The sequence below is a fragment of the Ranitomeya imitator genome, chromosome 1 (assembly GCF_032444005.1).
Source record: "Ranitomeya imitator isolate aRanImi1 chromosome 1, aRanImi1.pri, whole genome shotgun sequence".
NCBI lineage: Eukaryota > Metazoa > Chordata > Amphibia > Anura > Dendrobatidae > Ranitomeya > Ranitomeya imitator.
The window spans coordinates 239,078,527-239,105,786 of record NC_091282.1 but is presented as its reverse complement, the minus strand read 5'-3'; the positions used below and the strand labels follow the sequence as shown (position 1 = coordinate 239,105,786).

At 42.1% G+C, this 27,260-nt stretch overlaps 2 protein-coding genes and 1 long non-coding RNA gene across 3 annotated transcripts in view; 2 read left to right on the top strand and 1 right to left on the bottom strand.

The window, feature by feature from the left end:
• The window catches only part of WSCD2 (WSC domain containing 2), a 762,862-nt gene that overhangs the window by 117,890 nt on the left and 617,712 nt on the right, over positions 1-27,260 (top strand). The window contains exon 2 of the mRNA XM_069754742.1: positions 13,906-13,992. The gene's annotated coding sequence lies outside the window, so the exon portion shown is untranslated. The remainder of the gene's footprint in view (positions 1-13,905; positions 13,993-27,260) is intronic.
• LOC138666535 (uncharacterized) lies at positions 19,731-22,119 on the top strand. The gene is made up of 2 exons (XM_069754749.1): positions 19,731-20,700; positions 21,182-22,119. The coding sequence occupies exons 1-2, from the start codon at positions 20,257-20,259 to the stop codon at positions 21,980-21,982; spliced, it is 1,245 nt and encodes a 414-aa protein (XP_069610850.1). The 5' UTR covers positions 19,731-20,256; the 3' UTR covers positions 21,983-22,119.
• Positions 22,193-23,453, bottom strand: LOC138666545 (uncharacterized). The gene is made up of 5 exons (XR_011318573.1): positions 23,254-23,453; positions 22,914-23,000; positions 22,691-22,831; positions 22,534-22,614; positions 22,193-22,331 (listed from the first exon to the last, which is right to left on the bottom strand). It is a non-coding gene; the product is annotated as an uncharacterized lncRNA (long non-coding RNA).

The following is a 27,260-nucleotide window of genomic DNA, read 5'->3' as shown; positions in this document are numbered from 1 at the left end:
ACTGCAAATAGGCTGGTTTTACTTTTTTGCAGTATATTTGCTGCAGAGAAGTCAAGGACAGCACAATGTGACATCATAGTTAGTTCTGCTACATCTAGATGGGAGGCTGCATAATGCGTCCATACAGCCTGTCATCCAGCAGAGCAGACCCAAACCCCATTCACTTGGATGGAGGTCCGACAATACAGTGTTTAACACGCTGTCTTATGCATAGCAGCGTGGCAAACACCGCTTTTGAAACCATCCCCACCAGTCCGAGAGCCATGCTTCCCACGCTGACAAAAGATAGCGTGAGCACTTAACTGTGATTGGAGGTATACAGTTTACCTCCAATCACTGGTGTCAGCTGATGGGACTACAGCTCCCATCATCTGACACCTGCTGCCGCTAATAACAGTAAGGGCAGTAGTGGATGATGGGAGTATTCATCAGACGCTCCTGCGCTGTAAATAAATAATAATTTAAAAAAAAATCTGCTTGGGTTCCACCCTATTTTTGATGAAAAGCCTGGCAAAACTCACAGCTGGGGGCTGCAACCCTGGTTATCAAGAATAGAGAGGTCTCGACGCTGTTTTTTAAATTATTTAAATAAATAATTTAAAACAATGGCATTGAGTCCCCCCATTTTTGATAACCAGCCTTGCTAAAGCATACAGCTGGGGGCTGATATTTTCAGGCTGGTATGGGGCCATGGATATTGGCCCCCCAGCCTAAAAACTGCGGCCCTCAGCTGCCCAGAAAAGGCACATCTATTAGATGCGCCAATTCTGGAACTTTGCCAGGCTCTTCCCACTTACCCTGTAGCGGTGGCAAGTGGAGTTCATATTTGTGGAGTAGATGTCACCTTTGTATTGTCAGGTGACATCAAGCCCATGGATTAGTAATAGTGAGGCATCTATAAGACACCTATCCATTACTAATCCTACAGTTGTATTGTAAATAAAGACTCAGCCAGAATAAAGTCTTTCATTAGAAATTAAACAAAAACACTTTTCCATTTTTATTTATTGACGCCTCTCCATTACTAACCTCAGGGCTTAATGTCACCTGACCATACAAATTTGAAATCAACCCCCACACTATCACCTCACTTATCACCGCTACAGGGCAAGTTGAAATAGTGAGGCTAAGTGCCAGAATTGGCAAATCTTATAGATGCACCTTTTCTGGGGTGACTGAGAGCTGATGTTTTGAGCCTGGGGAGGCCAGTATCCATGGCCCCTTCCTAGTCTATTAGTATCAGCCCACAGCTGTCTGCATAGCCTTTGCTGGTTATTAATTACAAGGTGACCCTACATAATTTTTTTGGGGTTCCCCATTTTAATAGCCAGTAAAGGCTAAGTATACAGCTGTGAGCTGATATTAACAGCCTGGGAAGCTCCATGGGTATTACCCCCTTTCCAGGCTATAAACATCGCCCCCCAGCCGTCGGCTTTCCCTCTGCTGGTTACGAAAATTACACCGGAGCCCACACCATTTTTTTCAGAAAAATAATCTTTTAGTAATTAAATACATGTACAGTAAGCTGCACACACACTGTACTAATTGTATTTGTCACAGACATATGTATATCTATTTTATTTGTATTTACTGTATGTAATCTATCTCTTCTATCCTGTTGGCTCCTGCTGTGATTTTGCACTATGCAGCTGCTGAACTGCCGGCTTTTCTTCTATCTATCTATGTATTATACAGCTCTGGCAAAAATTAAGAGACCTTTGCACAATTTTATAAAAATCAGCTTCTCTACATGTCTGACAGTAATTCCATTCTAGTGTCAGTTGAATTCCAACCAGAGTACGCCTCATTCTACTTAATTTGCTTCTGATTAGGTGATCACCTGAACCAAATCTTATTTAACGAAGGAAAGTATAAAAAAAAACACTGCTGTGGTGGTCACAATCCTCTTGCAATAGGATAAGCTGGATGGCTAGTGCTATTAATATCCCAAAAGTAATAGGAATGAAAAAAAAAACTTTTAACCATGCCAAAGGAGTTGAAAAGAAAAGTCTTGAGTGAGGAAAAGAAGGTCTCAATTCTGGCTTTACTAGCAGAGGGACACAGTGAGCGTCATGTTGCCTCCATCCTTAAAATGTCTAAGATGGCAGTCCATTACAACAAGGTCAAGCAGCAGACAATGGGGACAACAAAGCTACAGACCCTGTAGAGGGCATAAAGGACTCTCCACTGACCAGGATGACCGTCATCTTATTTGAATGTCAATCAGCAACCACAGAAAGACATCAATTGACCTTCAAAAGGAATGGCAATGGCAGCTGGGGTGAAGTGCACAACAAGAACAGTTTGAAAAAGGCTCCTAGAGGCAGGGCTCAAGTCATGTAAAGCTAGTAAAAAGCCTTTCATTAGTGAGAAGCAAAGGAGAGCCAGGCTGAAGTTTGCCAAAGACCATAAGGATTGGATGATAGAGGAATGGAATAAGATAATCTTCTCTGATGAGTCTAATTTTCAGCTTTTCCCAACACCTGGCCCTCTACTGGTCAGATGGAGACCTGGAGAGACGTGCAAGCCACAGTGTCTTTAACCCACTGTGAAATTTGGTGGAGAATCGGTGATAATCTGGGGATGCTTCAGCAAGGCTGGAATTGGGCAGGTTAATCTTTACGAAGGACGTATGAATCAAGTCGCATTATCCTGGAAAAACAGTTGATTCCTTCTGCTCAGACAATGTTCCCCAACTCTGAGGACTGCTTTTTCCAGCAGGACAATGCATCATGCCACACAGCTAGGTCAATCAAGGTGTTGATGAAGGACCACTACATCAAAACCCTGTCATGGCCAGCCCAATCTCCAGACCTGAAACCCATTGAAAACCTATGGAATGTAATCAAGAGGAAGATGGATAGTCACAAGCAATCAGACAAAGAAGAACTGCTTACATTTTACTCAAAAATATACTTATAAAGAGAAATATCAGAAAAACTGAAAATTTTGCAGTGGTCTCCTAATTATTGCCAAAGCTGTATATACATTTATACAGTTAGGGCCAGAAATATTTGGACAGTGACACAAGTTTGTTATTTTAGCTGTTTACAAAAACATGTTCAGAAATACAATTATATATATAATATGGGCTAAAAGTGCACACTCCCAGCTGCAATATGATAGTTTCCACATCCAAATCGGAGAAAGGGTTTAGGAATCATAGCTCTGTAATGCATAGCGTCCTCTTTTTCAAGGGACCAAAAGTAATTGGACAATGGACTCTAAGGGCTGCAATTAACTCTGAAGGCGTCTCCCTCGTTAACCTGTAATCAATGAAGTAGTTAAAAGGTCAGGGGTTGATTCCAGGTGTGTGGTTTTGCATTTGGAAGCTGTTGATGTGAGCAGACAACATGCGGTCAAAGGAACTCTCAATTGAGGTGAAGCAGAACATCCTGAGGCTGAAAAAAAAGAAAAAATCCTTCAGAGAGATAGCAGACATGCTTGGAGTAGCAAAATCAACAGTTGGGTACATTCTGAGAAAAAAGGAATTGACTGGTGAGCTTGGGAACTCAAAAAGGCCTGGGCGTCCACAGATGACAACAGTGGTGGATGATCGCCGCATACTTAATTTGGTGAAGAAGAACCCGTTCACAACATCAACTGAAGTCCAGAACACTCTCAGTGAAGTAGGTGTATCTGTCTCTAAGTCAACAGTAAAGAGAAGACTCCATGACAGTAAATACAAAGGGTTCACATCTAGATGCAAACCATTCATCAATACTAAAAATAGACAGGCCAGAGTTAAATTTGCAGAAAAACACCTCAAGAAGCCAGCTCAGTTCTGGAAAAGTCTTCTATGGACAGATGAGACAAAGATCAACCTGTACCAGAATGATGGGAAGAAAAAAGTTTGGAGAAGAAAGGGAACGGCACATGATCCAAGGCACACCACATCCTCTGTAAAACATGGTGGAGGCAACGTGATGGCATGGGCATGCATGGCTTTCAATGGCACTGGGTCACTTGTGTTTATTGATGACATAAGAGCAGACAAGAGTAGCCGGATGAATTCTGAAGTGTACCGGGATATACTTTCAGCCCAGATTCAGCCAAATGCTGCAAAGTTGATTGGACGGCGCTTCATAGTACAGATGGACAATGACCCCAAGCATACATCCAAAGCTACCCAGGAGTTCATGAGTGCCAAAAAGTGGAACATTCTGCAATGGCCAAGTCAATCTCCAGATCTAAACCCAATTGAGCATGCATTTCACTTGCTCAAATCCAGACTTAAGACGGAAAGACCCACAAACAAGCAAGACCTGAAGGCTGCGGCTGTAAAGGCCTGGCAAAGCATTAAGAAGGAGGAAACCCAGCGTTTGGTGATGTCCATGGGTTCCAGACTTAAGGCAGTGATTGCCTCCAAAGGATTTGCAACAAAATATTGAAAATAAAAATATTTTGTATGGGTTATGTTTATTTGTCCAATTACTTTTGACCTCCTAAAATGTGGAGTGTTTGTAAAGAAATGTGTACAATTCCTACATTTTCTATCAGATATTTTTGTTCAACCCTTCAAATTAAACGTTACAATCTGCACTTGAATTCTGTTGTAGAGGTTTCATTTCAAATCCAATGTGGTGGCATGCAGAGCCCAACTCGCGAAAATTGTGTCACTGTCCAAATATTTCTGGCCCTAACTGTATATGTGTGTCACTATCATCTATATATCTATGTATTCTATGTGTATATATCTATTCTACCTATTCTATTCTAAACTGTCAGTGTGATTTTACTGTATGCGGCACATGAATTACTGGCTTTTCAAAGGATCTAGAGGTATGGTTCTGCAGGAAGTAGTTTTTTTTTCCTCTGGCAGCACTCAACTTTATTAGCATACACAAAGAAACACAAGATAGCACCAAAACCGCAACAAAAATGCACCAATGCATGCGTTTTTGCCGCAGCTTCTTTCCTGCCAAGAAATCAGATTTTGATGCAGAAAACAATGCAGAAAAAAAATGCAGCAAAAACACCCAGTGTGAACTTACCCTAATACTACAAATAGGACTGTCCTGATTGGGTACGCTTTGTGACGGTGGGATGACTTTTAGGGCTTGTGCACACGTTTCAGATTTGGTGCATTTTTGGTGCATTTTTGCCATTTAGATTTGCTAGCAAAACCTGAAGCACTCCTGATGCCAGCAATGTAAATGAGAAACCTGTAGTGTCGTGCACATATTGTTAAGGACCGGCGGAACGCACCAAGTATAGATAATAAGAAACTAGGTGCGTTCGCAGTCCGAGGTCCACCGTGCAGGTAAAAGACCCTGCTGCTAGTAAGACGGACTATATGGCGGTACTAAGTATACACACATGGGTTAACTTCACCCTGCGTGAAGGAAGCGATCCTGTTGCGTCACAGGACCGCAGTACTGCACATAAAGCGCGAGCAAGAAGTCAGCGGACTCAACCCCTACACAGGATTGAAGTCCGATTAGACACTTGCTGGCACAACACCGCAACTGGGTGTGTCAGAGGAACATAAATAGTAATATAAAGGCACAAGAGTGCATGCGGTGCCGCACTGACGGACACCACTAACCACCCAGGCTTGGGTCAGGAAAGCGCAGAGCAAGCACACGGCGCCGTACTGGCGGACACAGCAACTGGTAGCTGTAATGTGTGTTTCGTGCTGTTGGATAAGTCGGGCGCTAGACAGCAAACATACACCTTCCGCAAACAGACATTCAATAGGGAGGGTTATTTAAAGAGCGACTTTCACTCACAACACACACACATATTTACAAGACAATACTAGCGCATGGCCGTGCGGTCATGCGCAGTTTATATAGTAGCAGCACAGGAAGCAGCTCCAGAAGTTTTGCCCTTTCAGGACCTGCCAAGAGGACCAATGGGATGTGCTGCAATACCTGAGCATGTGACCCTCGATCTCCAACGGGAGATCCTGCCCTTGGCATGCTCAGACAGAGAAAAGCAGGACTTAGATCCAGAAACGTCCACTCGCCGCTGCCCCGCACTGGCTTCAATGGCAGAAGCAGGAAAAGCAGCAGTAACTCTTCGCACAGAGTCAGACTGAGCGAGACGCTGGGATCGACGTCCCTGCTGAGCAGACTCCACCGCGGCTGGAGAAGAATGGGAGACCGCAGCGGAGACGGATCGAGATTCCCCCAGTGCAGCAGAGGAAACTCGACTCCTAACACATATTGAGTATTTTTGACATGCACATTTAGTGCAGAAAATATTCTGCTGCATGTCAATTCTCTGTGTGTTTTTGCCAGCGTTTTTCACCATTGACCTCACTCAAATCAGTCAAAAAACGAATGAAAAATGTGTGTCTTTGCAGCTGTGTTTTTCCTGTCAAGAGAAGCAGAAATGATGCAGAAAAATCTGCATCCATTTACTCAACATGTGCACATAGCCTCATGCTTTCAAGATCAAAATAGTGTCAAATAAGTACCCAATGTTATTTACATGTACAATTACTATTTACTTAATACAGGGTGTTAAATTTTTATCTTAGGTTGTTTTTCTTTTTTTAATATATATATTAATAATCCATCAAGTTACAATGGTCTCAATGTATTTAACTTACAACAGCTTTTCCTGGATCACCATAACCTAATGGCTGTATGATCCAACCTATAACTAGTAAAATGACAATAAATCAGTACATCTTGTTGGGGGCAAAAAGAGGACTACAGCTCCTTGTGAAGCAATACAGTTCTACATGTATATCATGTAACTCCAATAAAAAACTGTACACAGTGCACCCACCGCCATCACCTCCCATTTATAATGCCAGTTTCTTCTTATAATGCAGACATGATATTTGGTAGGGCCGCAAGTTTACTCAATATTTTGATCTTGTGCTACTGTTTAGTTCAGTACCCTGGCCTTGTATCTAAAATGCAATAGCGCATACTTTAGTTGCCCTATTCCAAGCTACACCCATACCTTGGACCTTTTTCAAGAACACAGCCTGAGACCAACTTTTATTTCTGCACCCCTTCAATGTCACTGATATTTCTGTTTATTGGTATTGTACTATTATACTATTATCTTATTGTTCCATGTTTACTGTTCCCTCTATATACTGTACTGATTTCTACCTCAACAGGGCAGATGACTTTTATCATCACCGGGTGAAAGTAACTGCATTATACCATGTCTGCACATGTTTTTTTTTTGCCTTCCTCTGGATCAACATGTTAGGGCATGTTAGGTTAGGATATTGGTTGAACTAGATGGACTTAAAGTCTTCCTTCAACCTTAATAACTATGTTACTATGTTATATGTTTATTTTACAGAACTTTAGAAAAGATCTGGCCTCTTCATAAAAAAATTGATTTGCTAACCCTAGTTAAAGTTTTGTGATTTGTATTTGTAAGGACTTGTTGCATGTGTCTATTTAGCCTTTTAGTCATTGTTTTCTTATTTTTTTTTTCGTAACATTCTTGGGCTTCATAATCATACATTGGTTCTCACTAGGAGTTAATATGATAATTTAAGGATCCACTTTGTGCGTATATATTTTGCATATATCATTACGGGTTACAGCAATTAATCCAGCTGGTTTCTAAAGTATTTATGAAAAGTCTTCATAACTGTGCTTCCCATCAGATGTCCCGATCAATGCATTTTAGGTTGAATAACAATAGACAAGAGTTGTGGTTTTTATAACCAGTTTCAATTGTTCTTTATGATACTCGCAAAGCTGAGTTTTGTATTGCATGTTCCGGTAATCCATGCGTGGATGCTTATAGAAAAATCTTTTGGAAAGAATGTCTTTAAAAGGACAGAACTTTCTACTACTCCCTTCTAAAGTTAATTTCCTTTAATTACATTTTTTTCTAACTAAAATTAAAGTATGTTTTACAAATACTTGATCCATCCATGCTTGTGTAGCTATTCGTTCTCTGCATACATCTTAATCAGCTGTAAATGCTGTAAATGGAAATTCTTAGTATATATTACGGTCTTCTGTCTAAAATAAACCACATCCAGTTCCATTTACTTTGCATTAACCACATGACAAATGGTGATTGAAAGCTTCTCAATTGTGCTACTTAATAAGGGCAGAGTAGTTTGAAGATAAGATTCCAATATGATTTATTATTATTAGCAGTTCAGGTGCTAAAGTCACACAGTCTGTTCCTGTTACAGAGAAGAATGAAATATGTAACTTAATCATTAGTACAAGAATAATTAAGGGAGTAATACATCAATGAAACATGTTCCATGTATATAATTTAATTTATAGATAGATACATAGATGCATAGATAGGTAGACTATGCAATGTTCTTTAAAGAGGACCTTATAAAAACCCATATGGTCCCCTGATTCTGGATCTCTTTTCCATTTTGTTCGGTATCTCTCCATTGCAGAGATATTCACATTTGTTGCTTTTCCAGGGCAGTATGTGAAATCTCTACTTGTAATTAAACTAGGAATCTTCAAACTTCACAGCCTTCTTTATGGGGGAGTGGGGTAAGCTTTTAGTCCTACCTCCTAGACGCTACTCATCACAGCTTGGAAACATCTGAGACCAGTAGATCTTCTGTTGAGCTGTGATTGGCAGCATATGGAAGGGTGTCATGAAAATGCAAACTCCCAGAGAAGGCTCTAAAGAAATGCCCAGATTGCCTGCAAGCAGAAATTTTACATATTATGCTCCAAAAGCAACATATATGATTATCTTGTTACTAAATGTCACTAGAGAAGATGTATATTGTTGCCTAGAAAACAACACTCATAGAATATACTCAACAACGTCCATAATGGTATAATAGCCATAGGACAAAAAGTGAAAAGGCAAAAGGTGAAATTTAAAAAGTTATATCTTTATTACAGAAATAAAACAAAAAAAGGGGGACCAAAACAAATAACAGGGCTAAAAGAAACCTCCGTGGGGAAGGACCAACCACATAGCAGACGCAACAAATGCACTGTTGAATTCCTCACAATATATAACAGAATAAATGTAAATATGCAAATGCATCAATAAGTATAAATGTATAACTGCAAGTAATAAAAAAACAGATGTACAAAACAGCGGAAGCTCAATCTCCACAGCCCAATAGCCGGTACAGAATATTGAAACTGACTGTCTACATATGCACCTTGTCACCATAAAGTATAACGCTGGTCAATCATATAGAAATAATGCCAAAAGTATGTATATATACAAAAAGCTGCTCTATAAATTGCAGAAAATATAATAGCTGCAGTGTATCAGATAGTGACCAAAAGAAAAAGTCAGATATGGGCCACTAACAAAATGCGAAGACCATATAACAAGTAGCCAAGTAAAGCGCTAATACCGCAGTGGGAGATAACAAAATAACAACGTGACTATATGCAGAGGTTGGAGCAAAAGTCATAGACCAAGCGGTTCACATAACCGGAGTACCGGCAGCAAGGCAAAGATATAGGAGAGCTCACCGCCAAGGTGCGTTGCGTCCAGGTGTCCTTCCCGTCTGCCCGACAGGTGCTGTTTCGCTGCTCGCTTCTTCCGGGGATCGCACATCAGAGGACAGAGAAATAGGGGATTCGGGGACCCTGTTATAGTTACCGGTGTCCCTGGATCCTCTTGCGTCCTCTCCTGCCCGCTGGCTTCTTCATCGTGAAAGACAATGGCGGGCGCATGCGCAGTGCACCCGCCATGATCTACCGGCCGGCAGCTAGAGGAGTTGGGGCTAAAATTAGAATTAGGGTTAGGGTTGGGGCTAAAGTTAGGGCTAGGGTTAGGGTTGGGGCTAAATTTAGGGTTAGGGTTAGGGCTAAAATTAGGGTTAGGGCTAGGGTTAGGGTTGAGGCTAAAGTTAGGGTTATGGTTGGGGCTAAAGTTAGGGTTAGGGCTAGGGTTAGGGTTGGGGCTAAAGTTAAGGCTAGGGTTGAGGCTAAAGTTAGGGCTAGGGTTGCGGCTAAAGTTAGGGTTAGAGTTGGGATTAGGGTTAGGGTTTGGATTAGGGTTGGTATTGGGGTTAGGGTTGGCATTAGGGTTACATTTGGGATTAGGGTTAGGTTTGGGATTAGGGTTAAGGTTAGGGTTGGAATTAGCGTTAGGGGTGCATTGGGATTAGGGTTAGGTTTGAGGTTAGGGTGGAGATTAGGAATGGGGTGTGTTGGATTTAGGGTTTTGATTAGGGTTATGGTTAGGGTTGGGATTAGGGTTGCAATTATCGTTAGGGTTGTGATTAGGATTATGGATTGGGTTAAGATTAGGGTTAGGGGTGTGTTGGGGTTAGGGTTGGAATTAGAATTGGGGGGTTTCCACTGTTTAGGTACATGAGGGGGTCTCCAAACACGACAGCCAATTTTGCGCTCAAAAAGTCAAATGGTGCTCCCTCCCTTCCAAGATCTGCCGTGCGCCCAAACAGTGGTTTACCCCCACATATGGGGTACCAGCATACTCAGGACAAATTGTACAACAACTTTTGCGGTCCAATTTCTCTTGGTACCCTTGTGAAAATGAAAACTTGGGGGCTAAATATCTTTTTTGTGGAAAAAATTTTTATTTTTATTTTCATGACTCTGCATTATAAACTTCTGTGAAGCACTTGGGCATTCAAAGTTCTCACCACACATCTAGATAAGATCCTTGGGGAGTCTAGTTTCCAAAATGGGGTCACTTGTGGGGATTTCTATTGTTTAGTGACATCAGGGGTTCTGCAATTGCAACATAATGCCCACAGACTATTCTATCAAAGTCTGTGTTCCGAAACGGCGCTCCTTCCCTTCCGAGCTCTGCCGTTACCCGCACATATGGGGTACCAGCATACTCAGGACAAATTGTACAACAACTTTTGGGGTCCAATTTCTCTTGGTACCCTTGTGAAAATGAAAACTTGGGGGCTAAATATCTTTTTTGTGGAAAAAAAAATATTTATTTTCATGACTCTGCATTATAAACTTCTGTGAAGCACTTGGGTATTCAAAGTTCTCACCAGAGATCTAGATAAGTTCCATGGGGGGTCTAGTTTCCAAAATGGGGTCACTTGTGGGGGGTTTCTACTGTTTAGGCACATCAGGGGCTCTCCAAACACGACATGCGTCCAATCTCAATTCCAGCCAATTCTACAATGAAAAAGTAAAACGGCACTCCTTCTCTTCCAAGCTCTGCAGTGCGCCCAAACAGTGGTTTACCCCCACATATGGGGTATCAACGTATTCAGGAGAAATTGCACAACAACTTTCAACTTTTGTGGTCTAATTTCTCCTGTTACCCTTGTGAAAATAAAAATTTTGGGTCAAAAAGATAATTTTTGTAGAAAAAATGTGATTTTTTATTTTCACGGCTCTACGTTATAAACTTCTATGAAGCACTTGGGGGTTCAAAGTGCTCACCACACATCTAGATAAGTTCCTTAAGGGGTTTAGTTTCCAAAATGGTGTCACTTGTGGGTGGTTTCCACTGTTTAGCCACATCAGAGGCTCTCCAAACGCAACATGGCGTCCGATCTCAATTCCAACCAATTCTACATAGAAAAAGTAAAACAGCACTCCTTCTCTTCCAAGCTCTGCGGTGCGCCCAAACAGTGGTTTACCCCCACATATTGGGTATCGATGTTCTCAAGAGAAATTGCACAACAACTTTTGTGGTCTAATTTCTCCTGTTACCCTTGTAAAAATAAGAATTTGTGGGCGAAAATTCATTTTTGTGTAAACAAATGTGATTTTTTATTTTCACGGGTCTACTTTATAAACGTCTGTGAAGCACTTGGGGGTTCAAAGTGCTAACCACAGATTTAGATGAGTTCCTTAAGGGGTCTAGTTTCCAAACTGGTATCACTTGTGGGGGGTTTCCACTGTTTAGGCACTTCAGGGGCTCTCTAAACATGACATAGCATCCAATCTCAATTCCAGCCAATTCTGCATTGAAAAAGTCAAACGGCGCTCCTTCACTTCCAAGCTCTGCGGTGCGCCCAAACAGTGGTTTACCCCCAAATATGGGGTATCCGCGTATTCAGGAGAAATTGCACAACAAAATTTATGGTTAAATTTCTGTTTTCACACTTGTGAAAATAAAAAAAATGGTTCTGAAGTAAAATGTTTGCAAAAAAAAGTTAAATGTTCATTTTTTCCTTTCACATTGTTTAAGTTAAGTTTTTTCCCCAATGTGAAGCTTACTCTTGCCACATGGGTTTTTTTGCCTTCCTCTGGATCAACATGTTAGGGCATGTTAGGTTAGGCTATGGGTTGAACTAGATGGAATTATAGTCTTCCTTCAACCTTAATAACTATGTAACTATGTAAGTTCCTGTGAAGCACGTAAAGGGTTAATAAACTTCTTGAATGTGGTTTTGAGAACCTTGAGGGGTGCAGTTTTTAGAATGGTGTCACACTTGGTTATTTTTAATCATATAGACCCCTCAAAATGACTTCAAATGTGATGTGGTCCCTAAAAAAAAATGGTGTTGTAAAAACGAGAAATTGCTGGTTAACCTTTAACCCTTATAACTCCCTAACAAAAAAAATTTTGTTTCCAAAATTGTGCTGATGTATACATTTGGGAAATGTTATTTATTAACTATTTTTCGTGACATATCTCTCTGATTTGAGGGCATAAATATACAAAATTTGAAAATTGCAATTAAAAATTTTCGCCATTTTTCCGTTTTTTTCATAAATAATCACAAGTAATATCGAAGAAATGTTACCACTAACATGAAGTACAATATGTCACGAAAAGCAGTCTCTGAGTCAGCGGGATCCGTTAAAGCGTTCCAGAGTTATAACCTCATAAAGTGACAGTGGCCAGAATTTTAAAAATTGGCTCAGTCATTAAGTACCAAATTGGCTCTGTCACTAAAGGGTTAATTTTGTGGCGAGGATGCCTGAGAGGTTGTCTTATGATGACTCTACCATGAAGGCCATATTTGTTCAGGCATCTCTGAACAGTAGAACAATGTACCATAACTTCAGAGTATGCAAAATCTTTCTGAAGATCTTTTGCAATCAAGCGGGGGTTCTGATTTGCCTCTCTAGCAATCCTACAAGCAACTCTCACTGAAATTTTGTTTTGTCTTCCAGACCTTATCTTGATTATCTTGACCTCCACTATTCCTGTTAACTGACATTTCGTAATTACATTTCAAAATGAGGAAAACACAAATTAAGAAGGGTTTGCTATGTTTTTATAGCCTTCTCCTGGCTTGTGGACCTCCACCATTTTCATTTTCGGAGCACTAGTCAGCTGCTTAGAAGAACCCATGGCTGCTGTTTTTTGGCACAAGGTTAGAAGAGGCTGGGTTTTTATAAAGCTGAGAAATTTGCATCACCTGACCTTTCCTAACTATGATAGTGAACAAGCTATAACCCTAACAGTTTAATTAAGACATTAAACCTTAGTCAAAGTTATCTGAGCACACTAATCTCCAAGGGAGCCAAACCTTTAGCAAAGGCACATTTTCCATTTTGTAATTGTTAAAATGAAAAAAAAAAAGGGCAATATATTTTTTTTGCCTAAAATACAAAGGAAATGTGTCATTTTTTACTTCAGGCCTTATAGGTATCATTTCATCTTCAACTTGCTTAACTGCTCACAATAATTTTACCCAAACTTTTACATACCACTGTATACAATTGTTGGCGCTTTACAATTTTTCCCCATGCCAGATAAATGTACATGACAATTATATGATTTCTGTGAAACACATACTAATTAGTGATTATCAGCAGGTGCAATTGAAATTAGTCTTAGTTGGCCAAATGTGTAACCTCACCATAACGATATATTTAGTGTAGCACAGCCAAATTGTAGTGATATGTGTTGTGAGTAATTTGATGAGGAAGAGAACTATCAGTCATAAATTCACGACATTCGGCAATAATGTAGTCTGGCTTTATCTTAGGAACTGTCTAAAGTGATGACACTTTTGATTAACGAAGGTCAATTTCTATTTATTATAACTTGCCAAAATTTATTTTTTAACAGGATTTCATAGATGGGTGCAGGAATAGAAAATTAATCAAATTCAAGTGGAAATATCGATACAGTGCGTAAAGCAGTTGATCCTAAAAGGTAATTATGTTTTTATTCTTTTATACTAGAACCTACATTAGCACAGATCTAAGTATAGTGATTTAGGTGCCATGCCGTCTTTAATATTTATGTGTCAATTAGAATGCAATCCATTCAATACAGATTCTCTCTTACACAACCTGTTTCAAGTTACTTGTGCTTCATCTTAAGGTACCTTCACACATAACGATATCGTTAACGATATCGTTGCTATGTGTGACGTAGCAACGATATCGTTAATAAAATCGTTATGTGTGACAGCGACCAACGATCAGGCCCCTGCTGGGAGATCGTTGGTCGCTGAATAAAGTCCAGAACTTTATTTCGTCGCTGGATCTCCCGTGGACATCGCTGGATCAGCGTGTGTGACACCGATCCAGCGATGTCTTCACTGGTAACCAGGGTAAACATCGGGTAACTAAGCGCAGGGCCGCGCTTAGTAACCCGATGTTTACCCTGGTTACCATGCTAAAAGTAAAAAAAAACAAACAGTACATACTTACCTACCGCTGTCTGTGCTCCAGCGCTGCGCTCTGCACTCCTCCTGTACTGGCTGTGAGCCGGAAAGCAGAGCGGTGACGTCACCGCTCTGCTTTCCGGCTCCCAGACAGTACAGGAGGAGAGCAGAGAAGCAGAGCACAGCGCTGGAGGACAGACAGCTGTAGGTAAGTATGTACTGTTTGTTTTTTTTTACTTTTAGCATGGTAACCAGGGTAAACATCGGGTTACTAAGCGCGGCCCTGCGCTTAGTTACCCGATGTTTACCCTGGTTACCGGCATCGTTGGTCGCTGGAGAGCGGTCTGTGTGACTGCTCTCCAGCGACCAAACAGCGACGCTGCAGCGATCCGGATCGTTGTCGGTATCGCTGCAGCGTCGCTTAATGTGAAGGGGCCTTTAGAAGTGACAGATGGCTGTATCATATAATCAAATGACTAATTTAATCTTACTCTGTCTTGACCTCTCAGAGTGACTGGAAAGTCATGACACTGAAGGTAGCAATGTATTTTTTGCTGGTTTTAGGTTGATTTTGCTATGTTTAATGATTAGTTAAGGATTTAAGCCTCTTTACCATTGCATGACTGTCAGACGAACAAAGCTATGGCTGAACATTTGTCCGACAACCATCATAGCCATCTCTCCCACACACAATAGCACTCATATATCCCTGTGCTCCTGTGCTTTCTATGTGAAAGTCATCTCCAGACATCTCTGATGGCAGCTTATCTATGGATGAGCAAAGCAATTAGCAATCCGAAATCAAACATGCCCAATTGACATCTTCCTCAACAATCAGTTGGTTGGCGGCACCAAACACATTAGATTGTTGTTGGACCGATTGATATCTGTGGGTTCAACAGACAATAGTCTTATGAGTATAATGGGCTTTAGTTATGTGTCACCTGATGTTAGAAAATGTACAGGTTAATAGTGATCAGTTTAGACTTTTGTTCTTTATAAATATTGTTAGAAATGTTTATCAAAGACAATGTGATTCTCTCCGAATCTAAATTTACATGATACTGTATGTAGTGCTCCCAAAGTAACATCAAGCATATTTAAATTTCCCCATGATGCAGTATAATGAACCCATACTTTTACATTCATTTTCATAAAACTTCATGCATATATCATAACAGGATCAGACACCACAAAATGAGGTGAGGAGTATATCAGTCTGACTATTATTTATTCATTATCATAGTCCTAGTTACATTTGTGGCTCAAAAAGTCACTCCAAAGGGTATATAGCAACCATAATCCTCTAAGTGGTATACCAGACAGAGGATAAGAAGTGAAATGAACAATATATAAAGTTAAAATTACTGTTTATTAATACAATTAAAAACAGGGGGGGACAAAAAATCTGACATAATAAAAAAGACACAAATTGGGACCTCCAAGTGGTAAGGGGAGAGAGAAGCCAGCAAAATAAGTAATTAATGTTGTAATATTGTATATGTGCCGCATGGAATAAATCCCCCTCCAATGCAGGGTATTAATGGTCTATGGAGCACGAGTGGGGCTACCAAAATATGGCTTTTAGACCAACAGGCATAAGTTTCCACCTTAGCATAATATATCATACATGAGGTATTTAATAACAAGGCAAGCAAAAGTGTACTAATAAGGGGTATTCCTGTATCCAAAACAGCTGGTGCTTATATGGTTAAAAGCTACTCACAAAGCTGATGAGGGAAACCCTAATATAGTCACCGTATAAGTTGCTGAAAAAGTATAGGTGACGTAATCAAGTGGGTGTTATTACCTGTGCAGTTCCGTAGAGGAGATAGAGGCAAGTGCCCTGTGATCAAGCAGACATATAGGGACGTGTGGCTGCGCTCTCCTGACGCCCGATGAGCGCCGTTTCGCAAGGATGCCCCCAGAAGAAGCGAGGAGCGGGAAATGTGCCGGAATGTGAGTATATGATGATTTTTTATTTTTTTATTATTTTTAACATTAGATCTTTTTACTATTGAGGCTGCATAGTCAGCCTCAATAGTAAAGAAGTTGGTCACATAGGGTTAATAGCAGTGTTAATGGAGTGCGTTACATCGCGGCATAATGCGGTCCATTAGCGCTGCCCCTTAATCCTGTGTGAGCGCTGACTGGAGGGGAGTACGGAGCGGGCACTGACTGCGGGGAGGAAGGAGTTGCCATGTTGCCGCTGGACTGCGCCCGTCGCTGATTGGTCGTGGCAGTGGTCGTGGGCGTTTTGCTTGGATTCCATGACAGACAGAGGCTGCGACCAATGAATATCCGTGACAGAGAGAAGGACAGAGAGAAGGACAGACAGAAAGACGGAAGTGACCCTTAGACAATTATATAGTAGATTAGTTATTGTTAGGACTGGCGGAACACACCAAATAATAGTAATAGAGAATATGAGGTGCGTTCACAGTATGGGGTCCACAGTGCAGAGATGATAACTGCTGCTGAGTAATGGCGGACGGACGCTTGCTCACACGTGGGTTAGACCTCACCCAGTGTGAATAGAAGTGAACTCTGTTGCTTCACAGAGTCGCCACAAATACGCTGCACCCTGATAGCAGTCACAGGGTGCAGCTGAAAGACACTAGTGGGATCCCTATGAATCACCCCCACTAAACTGGTGATTGGACTCACTCTGACCCTCGGTGGTTTTGAGCCCGCGCCTGAAGACGCCCCGAGTCAGATGCAGAGTCCAAGCGGGAATTCCCACCCTACACCGACCAGTTGTCAGGAAAGCGCAGAGATTGTGCACGGTGCCGCACTGGTGGGCACTGCGAAGAGACACTGCAGCGTGTGCTGAGTGTGCAGATAGCACGGTCGGGCGCTAGGTAGCTTCCACCATTCACGAGCAGTCATGAACACAAGGAATGGGAAGGATTAAGGAGGTTTCATCCATCGACAGACATTCATCTACACTCACACGTTGACAAGTTTACACTAGCGCATGGCCGAGTGGCTATGCAAACCTTTTATAGCAGTAGCAGACCAACCCCTTCCAGATGGTCCAATAGGAAACACAACAGGACCTGAACATATGATCCCTGACCTCCAATGGGAGGTCGTCCCGTGGGGATGCTCAGTATGAGAAAAGCAACACTTAGTCCCAGAAAGGCCTGCTTGCTGCTGATCAGTACTGGCTACAAAGATAGAGCATGGAAAGTCAGCAGTAACCAGTCGCACAATTTCAGCTGGAGCCAGATGCTGGGACCGACGTCTCCGCTGAGCAAGTTCCACTGCGGCTGGAGAAGAATGGGAGACTGCAGCGGACATGATTCGAGATTCCCCCTGTGCAGCAGCGGGAACTCGACACCTAACAGTTATGGCAAAGGTTCATTGAGGTCAATTAAACATATGCAGAAATGCACAACTCTGATCCTGAATCCCAAATATTTCCAGGTCTTGAAGTAGTTAATGTTCCACCCCAAGGTGGTAATCACAACAGACATGAAGCAAAATCGATTCTAAAGACAAATGCACAAGGACAACTAGGTTTGAATGATAGATTGGATTTGTCTGTGTTTCTGCAGAATATTGTCCTCTGTTTCTTTGTGATTTTCTGTAATCGTTTTTTCTTTTAATAATTTATGTGTATTTATATTATACTACATATCATATGAACACTTCACATGTATTTGCATCCCCTATGAAATGGTGTTTCTTGTGTTAATTACTAACCTGGACCCACAGAAGTGTTAGAAAAATGAAAAACGGCCGTCGTCCACATGTTCCTCCCTGCACCCCTAAACTCCGTGAATACCCTGTCCATGTCCTGAAATATGAAATAAAAGGACTTTCTCGATCTGCTCGATCTTTTTCATGACGTACGGATATGGCCCCCATTGAAAATCAATGGGTGCTGCAAAAACAACGGAAGTGCACCGTGACTTCCAGTTTTTCTTTAAGGCTTCTTTTATACTTGCTGAGTTTTTTGCGGTCTGTTATTGCGACAGACCGCCTTTTTAGCGGTTATACGGCCCTCAAAAAAAGCCTGCAATAACGGGCCGCAAAAAACACAGCAAGTGTAAAGTAGCCTTAAAGAGTAATCGTCGTTTTAATTTTTATTTCATGAATCAATAGAACACATAAGAAAGGCAACTTTGTAATATATCTTATTTGAGAAATAAGACTTTGTCGCTGCTGAGATAGAAGATTACAGTTGCTATGGATACACTTCTACGTAGACGGTAGGAGGGAGGAGCTAGAGCCAGAGCTCCTCCCTCCTCTCCTTTCTATCTAGAAGAATCTTATCTGTAGCAGCCACCATTTCCTATCTCAGTAATAAGGAAAGTCTGTCTGCCACATATGCACACCTCAGATTCAGCTATGAATCAAGGAACGGTAAATTGATTTATGTATTAAATTGATCTCAGAAATGCAAAAAATCTGGTAGATGGAATCAGGTGACATTACACAGTATATGATAGATAAGATAGCTTTGCCAGAAGTCATGTGATTAGTTTATTAACGTTCAGTAGATATGTGCTATTATCCAGAAAAACAAAAAGTGTTAACATTTGCATCATTTGTAACACCAGAGTACAAATCCCGTTTACAAATAAAAATATATTGTTAGATTTCTACAGGCCTAGGCAAAACTAATTTCGGAAATACCAATTTTCCCCTGTAACTAATCACAATTATTGCCCTGAACAGTAGTTTTGTTAATTAAATATCGACCTTTTAGGTTAATTGTTGGCAGCTTCTCTAATGAAGATGCTGAGACTTCCTGGCAATGTCTTTTTTTTGCCAGAAATATTATAGGTAAAATAAAAAGTATGATATTGTGGGAGAAAATTGTTAGATGGGAAAGTCTTAAAAAGAGATTGTTCTGGATTCATTTAAAGCAGCTAAATCACCATGGTTACCAGAAAGTGTGTTAGGCAGTAAGCACTCGGTTAAAACTCAATATATGCTCCTAATGACACTGTTTACTGTTCACAGACACGCTCAGGTATTGTAAAAGATTTCAGGATATATACTGTGACCCATTAGTTAACCTCCCAGGCTTCTCTATTAGTAATGAGTCCTATTTGTCTTAGTTATTACTGTTTTTTATCATCTAAAATCAACTGGAAACTCCTTTTTGAAACCCAGGAGAACTAAGGGTACCGTCACACAGTGCAATTTTGATCGCTACGACGGCACGATTTGTGACCCCGCTGTGAATCGTACGTCGTAGCAGATCGTTTGAAACTTTCTTTCGTCGTCTAGTGTCCCGCTGTGGCGGCATGATCGCATGGTGTAACAAAGGTGTGCACGATATTGTATGCGATGTAAAGGGCGGAGGAGCTGGCTACGTAGGAGCGCTGAATTCTCCACCTCCCGTGTGCTGATTGGGCGGTACAATACTGTGCGCTCATTCGACAAAGGACTATTGTTCCCAGCGGATAAAACCGGAGCTCTCGAGCGCGCTATTCATTTCTCTCTGTAGCACGTGCTGTAAACAGAACTCCTAAATTCGCTGGATTCCCTGGACTTTTAACTACTAGACTTTTACCGCAAAAGGTATGTATAACGCTACAGCGTAGCATATGTTGCGCTTCAACGGGGATAAACGCTGGAGTGTGGTCGATTGTTCCTTTGAGTAGGGTAGGCCTGAGAACCTCAGGTACACAGCTGTAGCGTGGCCCAATTAATTAATCCTTTTACAGATCGAGATGGTTGACTGCCCCATTTAATACCAGTAGTAACATATATAGTTATTAGATCAATGGTCAGAACATTGTTTTGTAAGCACGTGTATTTATTGTACGTTTGTTTTCTTTTTAGGAACTATGCTCACTTCCGATGAGAGTTCTGTTGTTGCTGCTGCCCTGGTGTTTGAGGCAGCACGTCTCCAAGAGGAGAGACGTCCTAAACGAAAACGTCGCATGTGGACCCGGAGCTGGCTGCAGAAAAGATCCACATTGTCACACATGGGTCTCATAAGAGAGTTACGTGACAATAACCCTCATGATTTCCGAAACTACCTTCGGATGTCCGAGGAATCCTTCAAAATAATACTGTCTGCTGTTACGCCACTCATACAAAGGCGTGATACGCCGATGCGTGCAGCCGCGCCCGTGGAGGAAAGGTTGGCGGTGACACTGCGGTTCCTGGCAACAGGAAGGTGTCTTCAGGATTTGCAGTTTTCCGCCGCTGTTTCCAGACCTTTCCTGAGCGTTGTGATTCCGGAGACATGCGAGGCCATTGTGCAGAGCTTAAGGCATTATATGGAGGTACTACTATATTTTTTTTGGCTGCTGTGTTATGTCGATATATTATACTAGCTATTGAACCCGTTCTACGCCCTGATGGCGAGCATTTCTATTGGTATATGTTCTACATCCTATCATGTGCTGCTCCCATCCTGCGCCCCCATTCAGACATGTGCTGCTGTGATCCTGCGCCTCCAGTCTGACATGTGCTGCTACCATTTTGCGTCTCCATTCTGATATGTGCTGCTCCAACCCTGCGCCACCCTTCTTTTATTTGCTGCTCCCAACGTAATTTTATTGATTATATAATTTAGATATATTGTTTAGCACCCCCTCTGAGTCACCGAAGCCATCTGAAAAAATGGCTGCCTGCATACTCAGGGTTGTTGACTTTGTTATACTAATCCATACTGCGCCTCAATCACTGTAGGATGTCCACATGAGAGTGTATGTGCATAATATATTTGACCTAATTTGTACATGTTTCCTTCTCATCTTGCAGTTTCCCAAGACGGCGGATGACTGGAAGAGGATTGCTTCCGATTTTGATGAGCTGTGGCAGTTTCCAAACTGCGGTGGTGCATTAGATGGAAAGCATGTGCGCATCACGCAACCAGCCAACTCTGGATCCTTTTTTTTCAACTACAAAGGATATTTCAGTGTGATCCTCATGGCCCTTGTCAATGCGAACTATGAGTTTGTCGATGTGGATGTTGGCATGAATGGTCGAGTCTCCGACGGTGGTGTTTTTGAACACACTTCATTTAGGGAAAGCTTGAGGAACAATGAACTGCTGTTGCCACTAAATGAAGACACAAAAGCAAACCTAAATTTTGTCTTCATCGCTGATGAAGCTTTCCCTCTTCATCCACATTTGCTGAAGCCATTTGCACAGAGAACACTCACACCGGAGCGCAGAATCTTTAATTACCGGTTGTCGAGGGCCCGTCGTGTGGTTGAAAATGCCTTTGGGATTATGGCAAATCGGTTTAGAGTGTTCCACACAGCTATCAACTTGAAGCTGCCGTCTATAGACTTTGTGGTTTTGGCATGCTGTGTGCTCCATAATTTCCTGAGACGTCATGATACGAGCTCCTATTCTCCTCCTTCGTTTATTGATGCAGTGGACGCAAGAACCGGAGATATTGTGCCCGGGGAATTCCGTACACAACCTGATAATTTTACAGCTCTTCAAGCACTTGGATCTGGCAGACAGGCAGACGATGCAAGGGACTGTCGCGAAAAATACTGTCAGTACTTTAATGGTTCTGGAGCTGTACCCTGGCAGGATCGCGCCGTATAAAAAAATATTTTTTTTTGCTTTGCTGTCATATAAACCTCTCTAAATAACTTTAAATGTGATGCCTATAAAATGGTGCTGTTAACCCTTATAGCTTGGTAAACATTAAAGAAAGAATGCGAAGATTTTTGGTTTTTTTTGTAACAATTTCTTGGTTTTAAATTATTAAACAACAAAATATAACATAAACCCCCCCAAAAAAATAATCTCCTTCCACGGCCCAAGAGGTGTCGCAGCGTCACGCCCTGCTGCTCTACTTGAGTCTGGAGGAGCGCTGCTGTCTGCTGCAGGAGCGCTGCTGTCCGCTCCAGGCGCAATTGTCTCGCCAGGAGCTCTCTTACGGTGGGCGGTTCTGTGGATAGAAGAGGTTGGAGAACCAACGTTGATTCCGCTGAAAATACATCTCGACCTCTGGGGCAGGACCAAATTTTGTGTGTTGTAAATTTCTATTTGGTCTGGCACCACAGGGCGATGTAAATTTTATTAAATTTTACAGTTTTAGTTGTCTATTGTGACATCCAGCAGAAAACCACTCGTATTATCTTGATACTTACGGAGAAGGGACGCCGGTTCCTCATTGCCAGAACCAGAGCTGCTAATTTCCCACCCCAGCGATCTGGCCACTGCTGCAGCATCTTAAAGGAAATAATAACAGATCTGGTTAACTATGGAACATGCCGTTGGGAAGCGCTCGCTGTTTTGGTCACTTACGTATGTTATGTTCTGGGGAGAATGCCGCCGACCCGGGGGAGGAAGAGGAGTGTCGGAAGGGAGGTGTTGAGGGTGGTGTAGGGGTGCGAGGCCGTCTGCTGTCTGGTGGTGGCGTGGTAGGCCGCTGGGTCATTACTGCGTCTGTAATGTATTCAAATATTTCCGCTACCCTCTTATGTCCCGTATGCAGTTGAAAAACTGTAATCTATGATTGTTAACTTACGTGACGTCATGGACTGTGGGCTCCCGCTGGTGGTGGATGCTGTGGTGCTGCTGGCAATGGCAGGTACCTGTTGCCGCCGCTGTCTCTCTACACATAAAGTTAACAAACGCAATCTTTAAAAACACATGTAGAGTGCTGCAGATCAAAGCTAACAATATACTGAAACATAAAATTTATATCACACTTCACAGGGGTGCGAGGGTACATGGTCGCAACAGATGGTGGCGGCGTGGTAGGCCGCTGGGTCATTACTGCGTCTGTAATGTCTTCAAATATTTCAGCTACCCTGTTATGTCCCGTGTGATGTTAAAAAAAATGCAATCAATGATTGTGAACTTACGTGATGTCCCGGACTGTGGGCTCCCACTGGTGTCTGAAGATGGGGTACTGGTGGCAATGGTGGGTCTCACTTGCCGCCGCTGTCTCTCTACACCTAAAGTAAAGAATCACAATGTTTACACACAAATGTTGAGTGCTGCAGATCAAAGCTTACAATATACTCAAACATAAAATAGAGATCACACTTTACAGGGGTGCGATACTCAGACATGGAAAGTCTACTTCTAAAGCAGATAGATGAAGCTGCAACCCATAATGAGGTCCTGGTTATGGGGGACTTTAACTACCCGGATATTAACTGGGAAACAGAAACCTGTGAAACCCATAAAGGCAACAGGTTTCTGCTAATAACCAAGAAAAATTATCTTTCACAATTGGTGCAGAATCCAACCAGAGGAGCAGCACTTTTAGACCTAATACTATCTAATAGACCTGACAGAATAACAAATCTGCAGGTGGTTGGGCATTTAGGAAATAGCGACCACAATATTGTGCAGTTTCACCTGTCTTTCACTAAGGGGACTTGTCAGGGAATCACAAAAACACTGAACTTTAGGAAGGCAAAGTTTGACCAGCTTAGAGATGCCCTTAATCTGGTAGACTGGGACAATATCCTCAGAACTAATAATACAGATAATAAATGGGAAATGTTTAAGAACATCCTAAATAGGCAGTGTAAGCGGTTTATACCTTGTGGGAATAAAAGGACTAGAAATAGGAAAAACCCAATGTGGCTAAACAAAGAAGTAAGACAGGCAATTAACAGTAAAAAGAAAGCATTTGCACTACTAAAGCAGGATGGCACCATTGAAGCTCTAAAAAACTATAGGGAGAAAAATACTTTATCTAAAAAACTAATTAAAGCTGCCAAAAAGGAAACAGAGAAGCACATTGCTAAGGAGAGTAAAACTAATCCCAAACTGTTCTTCAACTATATCAATAGTAAAAGAATAAAAACTGAAAATGTAGGCCCCTTAAAAAATAGTGAGGAAAGAATGGTTGTAGATGACGAGGAAAAAGCTAACATATTAAACACCTTCTTCTCCACGGTATTCACGGTGGAAAATGAAATGCTAGGTGAAATCCCAAGAAACAATGAAAACCCTATATTAAGGGTCACCAATCTAACCCAAGAAGAGGTGCGAAACCGGCTAAATAAGATTAAAATAGATAAATCTCCGGGTCCGGATGGCATACACCCACGAGTACTAAGAGAACTAAGTAATGTAATAGATAAACCATTATTTCTTATTTTTAGTGACTCTATAGCGACAGGGTCTGTTCCGCAGGACTGGCGCATAGCAAATGTGGTGCCAATATTCAAAAAGGGCTCTAAAAGTGAACCTGGAAATTATAGGCCAGTAAGTCTAACCTCTATTGTTGGTAAAATATTTGAAGGGTTTCTGAGGGATGTTATTCTGGATTATCTCAATGAGAATAACTGTTTAACTCCATATCAGCATGGGTTTATGAGAAATCGCTCCTGTCAAACCAATCTAATCAGTTTTTATGAAGAGGTAAGCTATAGACTGGACCACGGTGAGTCATTGGACGTGGTATATCTCGATTTTTCCAAAGCGTTTGATACCGTGCCGCACAAGAGGTTGGTACACAAAATGAGAATGCTTGGTCTGGGGGAAAATGTGTGTAAATGGGTTAGTAACTGGCTTAGTGATAGAAAGCAGAGGGTGGTTATAAATGGTATAGTCTCTAACTGGGTCGCTGTGACCAGTGGGGTACCGCAGGGGTCAGTATTGGGACCTGTTCTCTTCAACATATTCATTAATGATCTGGTAGAAGGTTTACACAGTAAAATATCGATATTTGCAGATGATACAAAACTATGTAAAGCAGTTAATACAAGAGAAGATAGTATTCTGCTACAGATGGATCTGGATAAGTTGGAAACTTGGGCTGAAAGGTGGCAGATGAGGTTTAACAATGATAAATGTAAGGTTATACACATGGGAAGAGGGAATCAATATCACCATTACACACTGAACGGGAAACCGCTGGGTAAATCTGACAGGGAGAAGGACTTGGAGATCCTAGTTAATGATAAACTTACCTGGAGCAGCCAGTGCCAGGCAGCAGCTGCCAAGGCAAACAGGATCATGGGGTGCATTAAAAGAGGTCTGGATACACATGATGAGAGCATTATACTGCCTCTGTACAAATCCCTAGTTAGACCGCACATGGAGTACTGTGTCCAGTTTTGGGCACCGGTGCTCAGGAAGGATATAATGGAACTAGAGAGAGTACAAAGGAGGGCAACAAAATTAATAAAGGGGATGGGAGAACTACAATACCCAGATAGATTAGCGAAATTAGGATTATTTAGTCTAGAAAAAAGACGACTGAGGGGCGATCTAATAACCATGTATAAGTATATAAGGGGACAATACAAATATCTCGCTGAGGATCTGTTTATACCAAGGAAGGTGACGGGCACAAGGGGGCATTCTTTGCGTCTGGAGGAGAGAAGGTTTTTCCACCAACATAGAAGAGGATTCTTTACTGTTAGGGCAGTGAGAATCTGGAATTGCTTGCCTGAGGAGGTGGTGATGGCGAACTCAGTCGAGGGGTTCAAGAGAGGCCTGGATGTCTTCCTGGAGCAGAACAATATTGTATCATACAATTATTAGGTTCTGTAGAAGGACGTAGATCTGGGTATTTATTATGATGGAATATAGGCTGAACTGGATGGACAAATGTCTTTTTTCGGCCTTACTAACTATGTTACTATGTTACTATGTTACATGTATGTGGGCTCTGGTGTTCAATGGTCTTCCTGTCTTTGGAAAACGTATTATTTCATCAGTAGGCCAACCTCCTCCGTTAATATTTTTGGGAAATTGAGAAACTAAAAATAATGGACATCATAATAATTTCAAGATGGTGGTTGAGATTAGGGAACCCGACAAGTTTTCTCACGGACAACGCATATTCTGCTTGGAAAATAACTAAATTTTACAAAAACGGGGCATGTGTTTTAATGCATTTGAGGTCACGTTGGCGACCATGAGCGCAAGCCTCCCTCCCAAACCCCCCCCTCCTGACAGCGTGCATCTCCCAATCCCCCCATACTAGTACTTGCCTCGCCTTGCCTCTGCACGCAACTCAGCAAACATTTGTGGCGTTTTATAGCGGAGGTCAGCCCATTTTTTACGCAGCTGAAGCTGACTGCGGCAGACGCCAAACCTCCTCTCCACCATTCTGGCTATGTGGCCAAGCACTTCCCGCTTGTGGATGTGTGGGTGGGCAGGGCGGCTCTCCAGACCCTCATAATCCAGGGCATCCATCTGTCTAATAAAAAAAAAGGAGCTCTGGCTGCCCCAGTGGAGCAGAACGCATTCTCGCCGCCATTTTAGATGGAATGACCCTGAACAGCAACGCCCAGAGGAGGAGCTGTACTCCGCCGTCCTGCCGCCAGATCGGCATCGCAATAGCGTTGACGTTTATGGACAGCGTCACATTTGTGACGGCTGAGCGGTACGGAATGAACGCACATAGTAAATGCCGTTGGAAGGATGGTTATTTAACGCCGGAGCGTCACGTAATGTACGCTCGTGGTCTATGACGGCGTGATGACGTTACAGCATTCCGGCGTGCCTGTGCTAGCTTGTTTTGGTTCCCTGACATCTTGATAATGGCTGCCAGTCGCCGTGATCCTCCTATGGGCATCCCAGAGCTCAAGTTCCTTATTGGAACAATGGATCGGATGCAGTACGAGACAACTGGGCTGGTGCTGCACCGCAACCAGCACAAGGATGAAGTTGTCCGTGTGGTGTCTGAGGGCCTCAGGAAGCGGTTTGGGATAACTCGCAGCAAGGCCCAGATTGTGAAAAAATGGGGCGATCTCAAGTCCAAAAGCCCAGAGCGCCTGCAGGAGCTTCGCAAGGAGATTCGCAGAGGTCAGTACGCAGGTACCCAAAAGTATGTGGCACAGCTAAATATATGAAAAAATGAACAAAAAAATAAAGAATAGAGGAATAAAAGCTGATATAC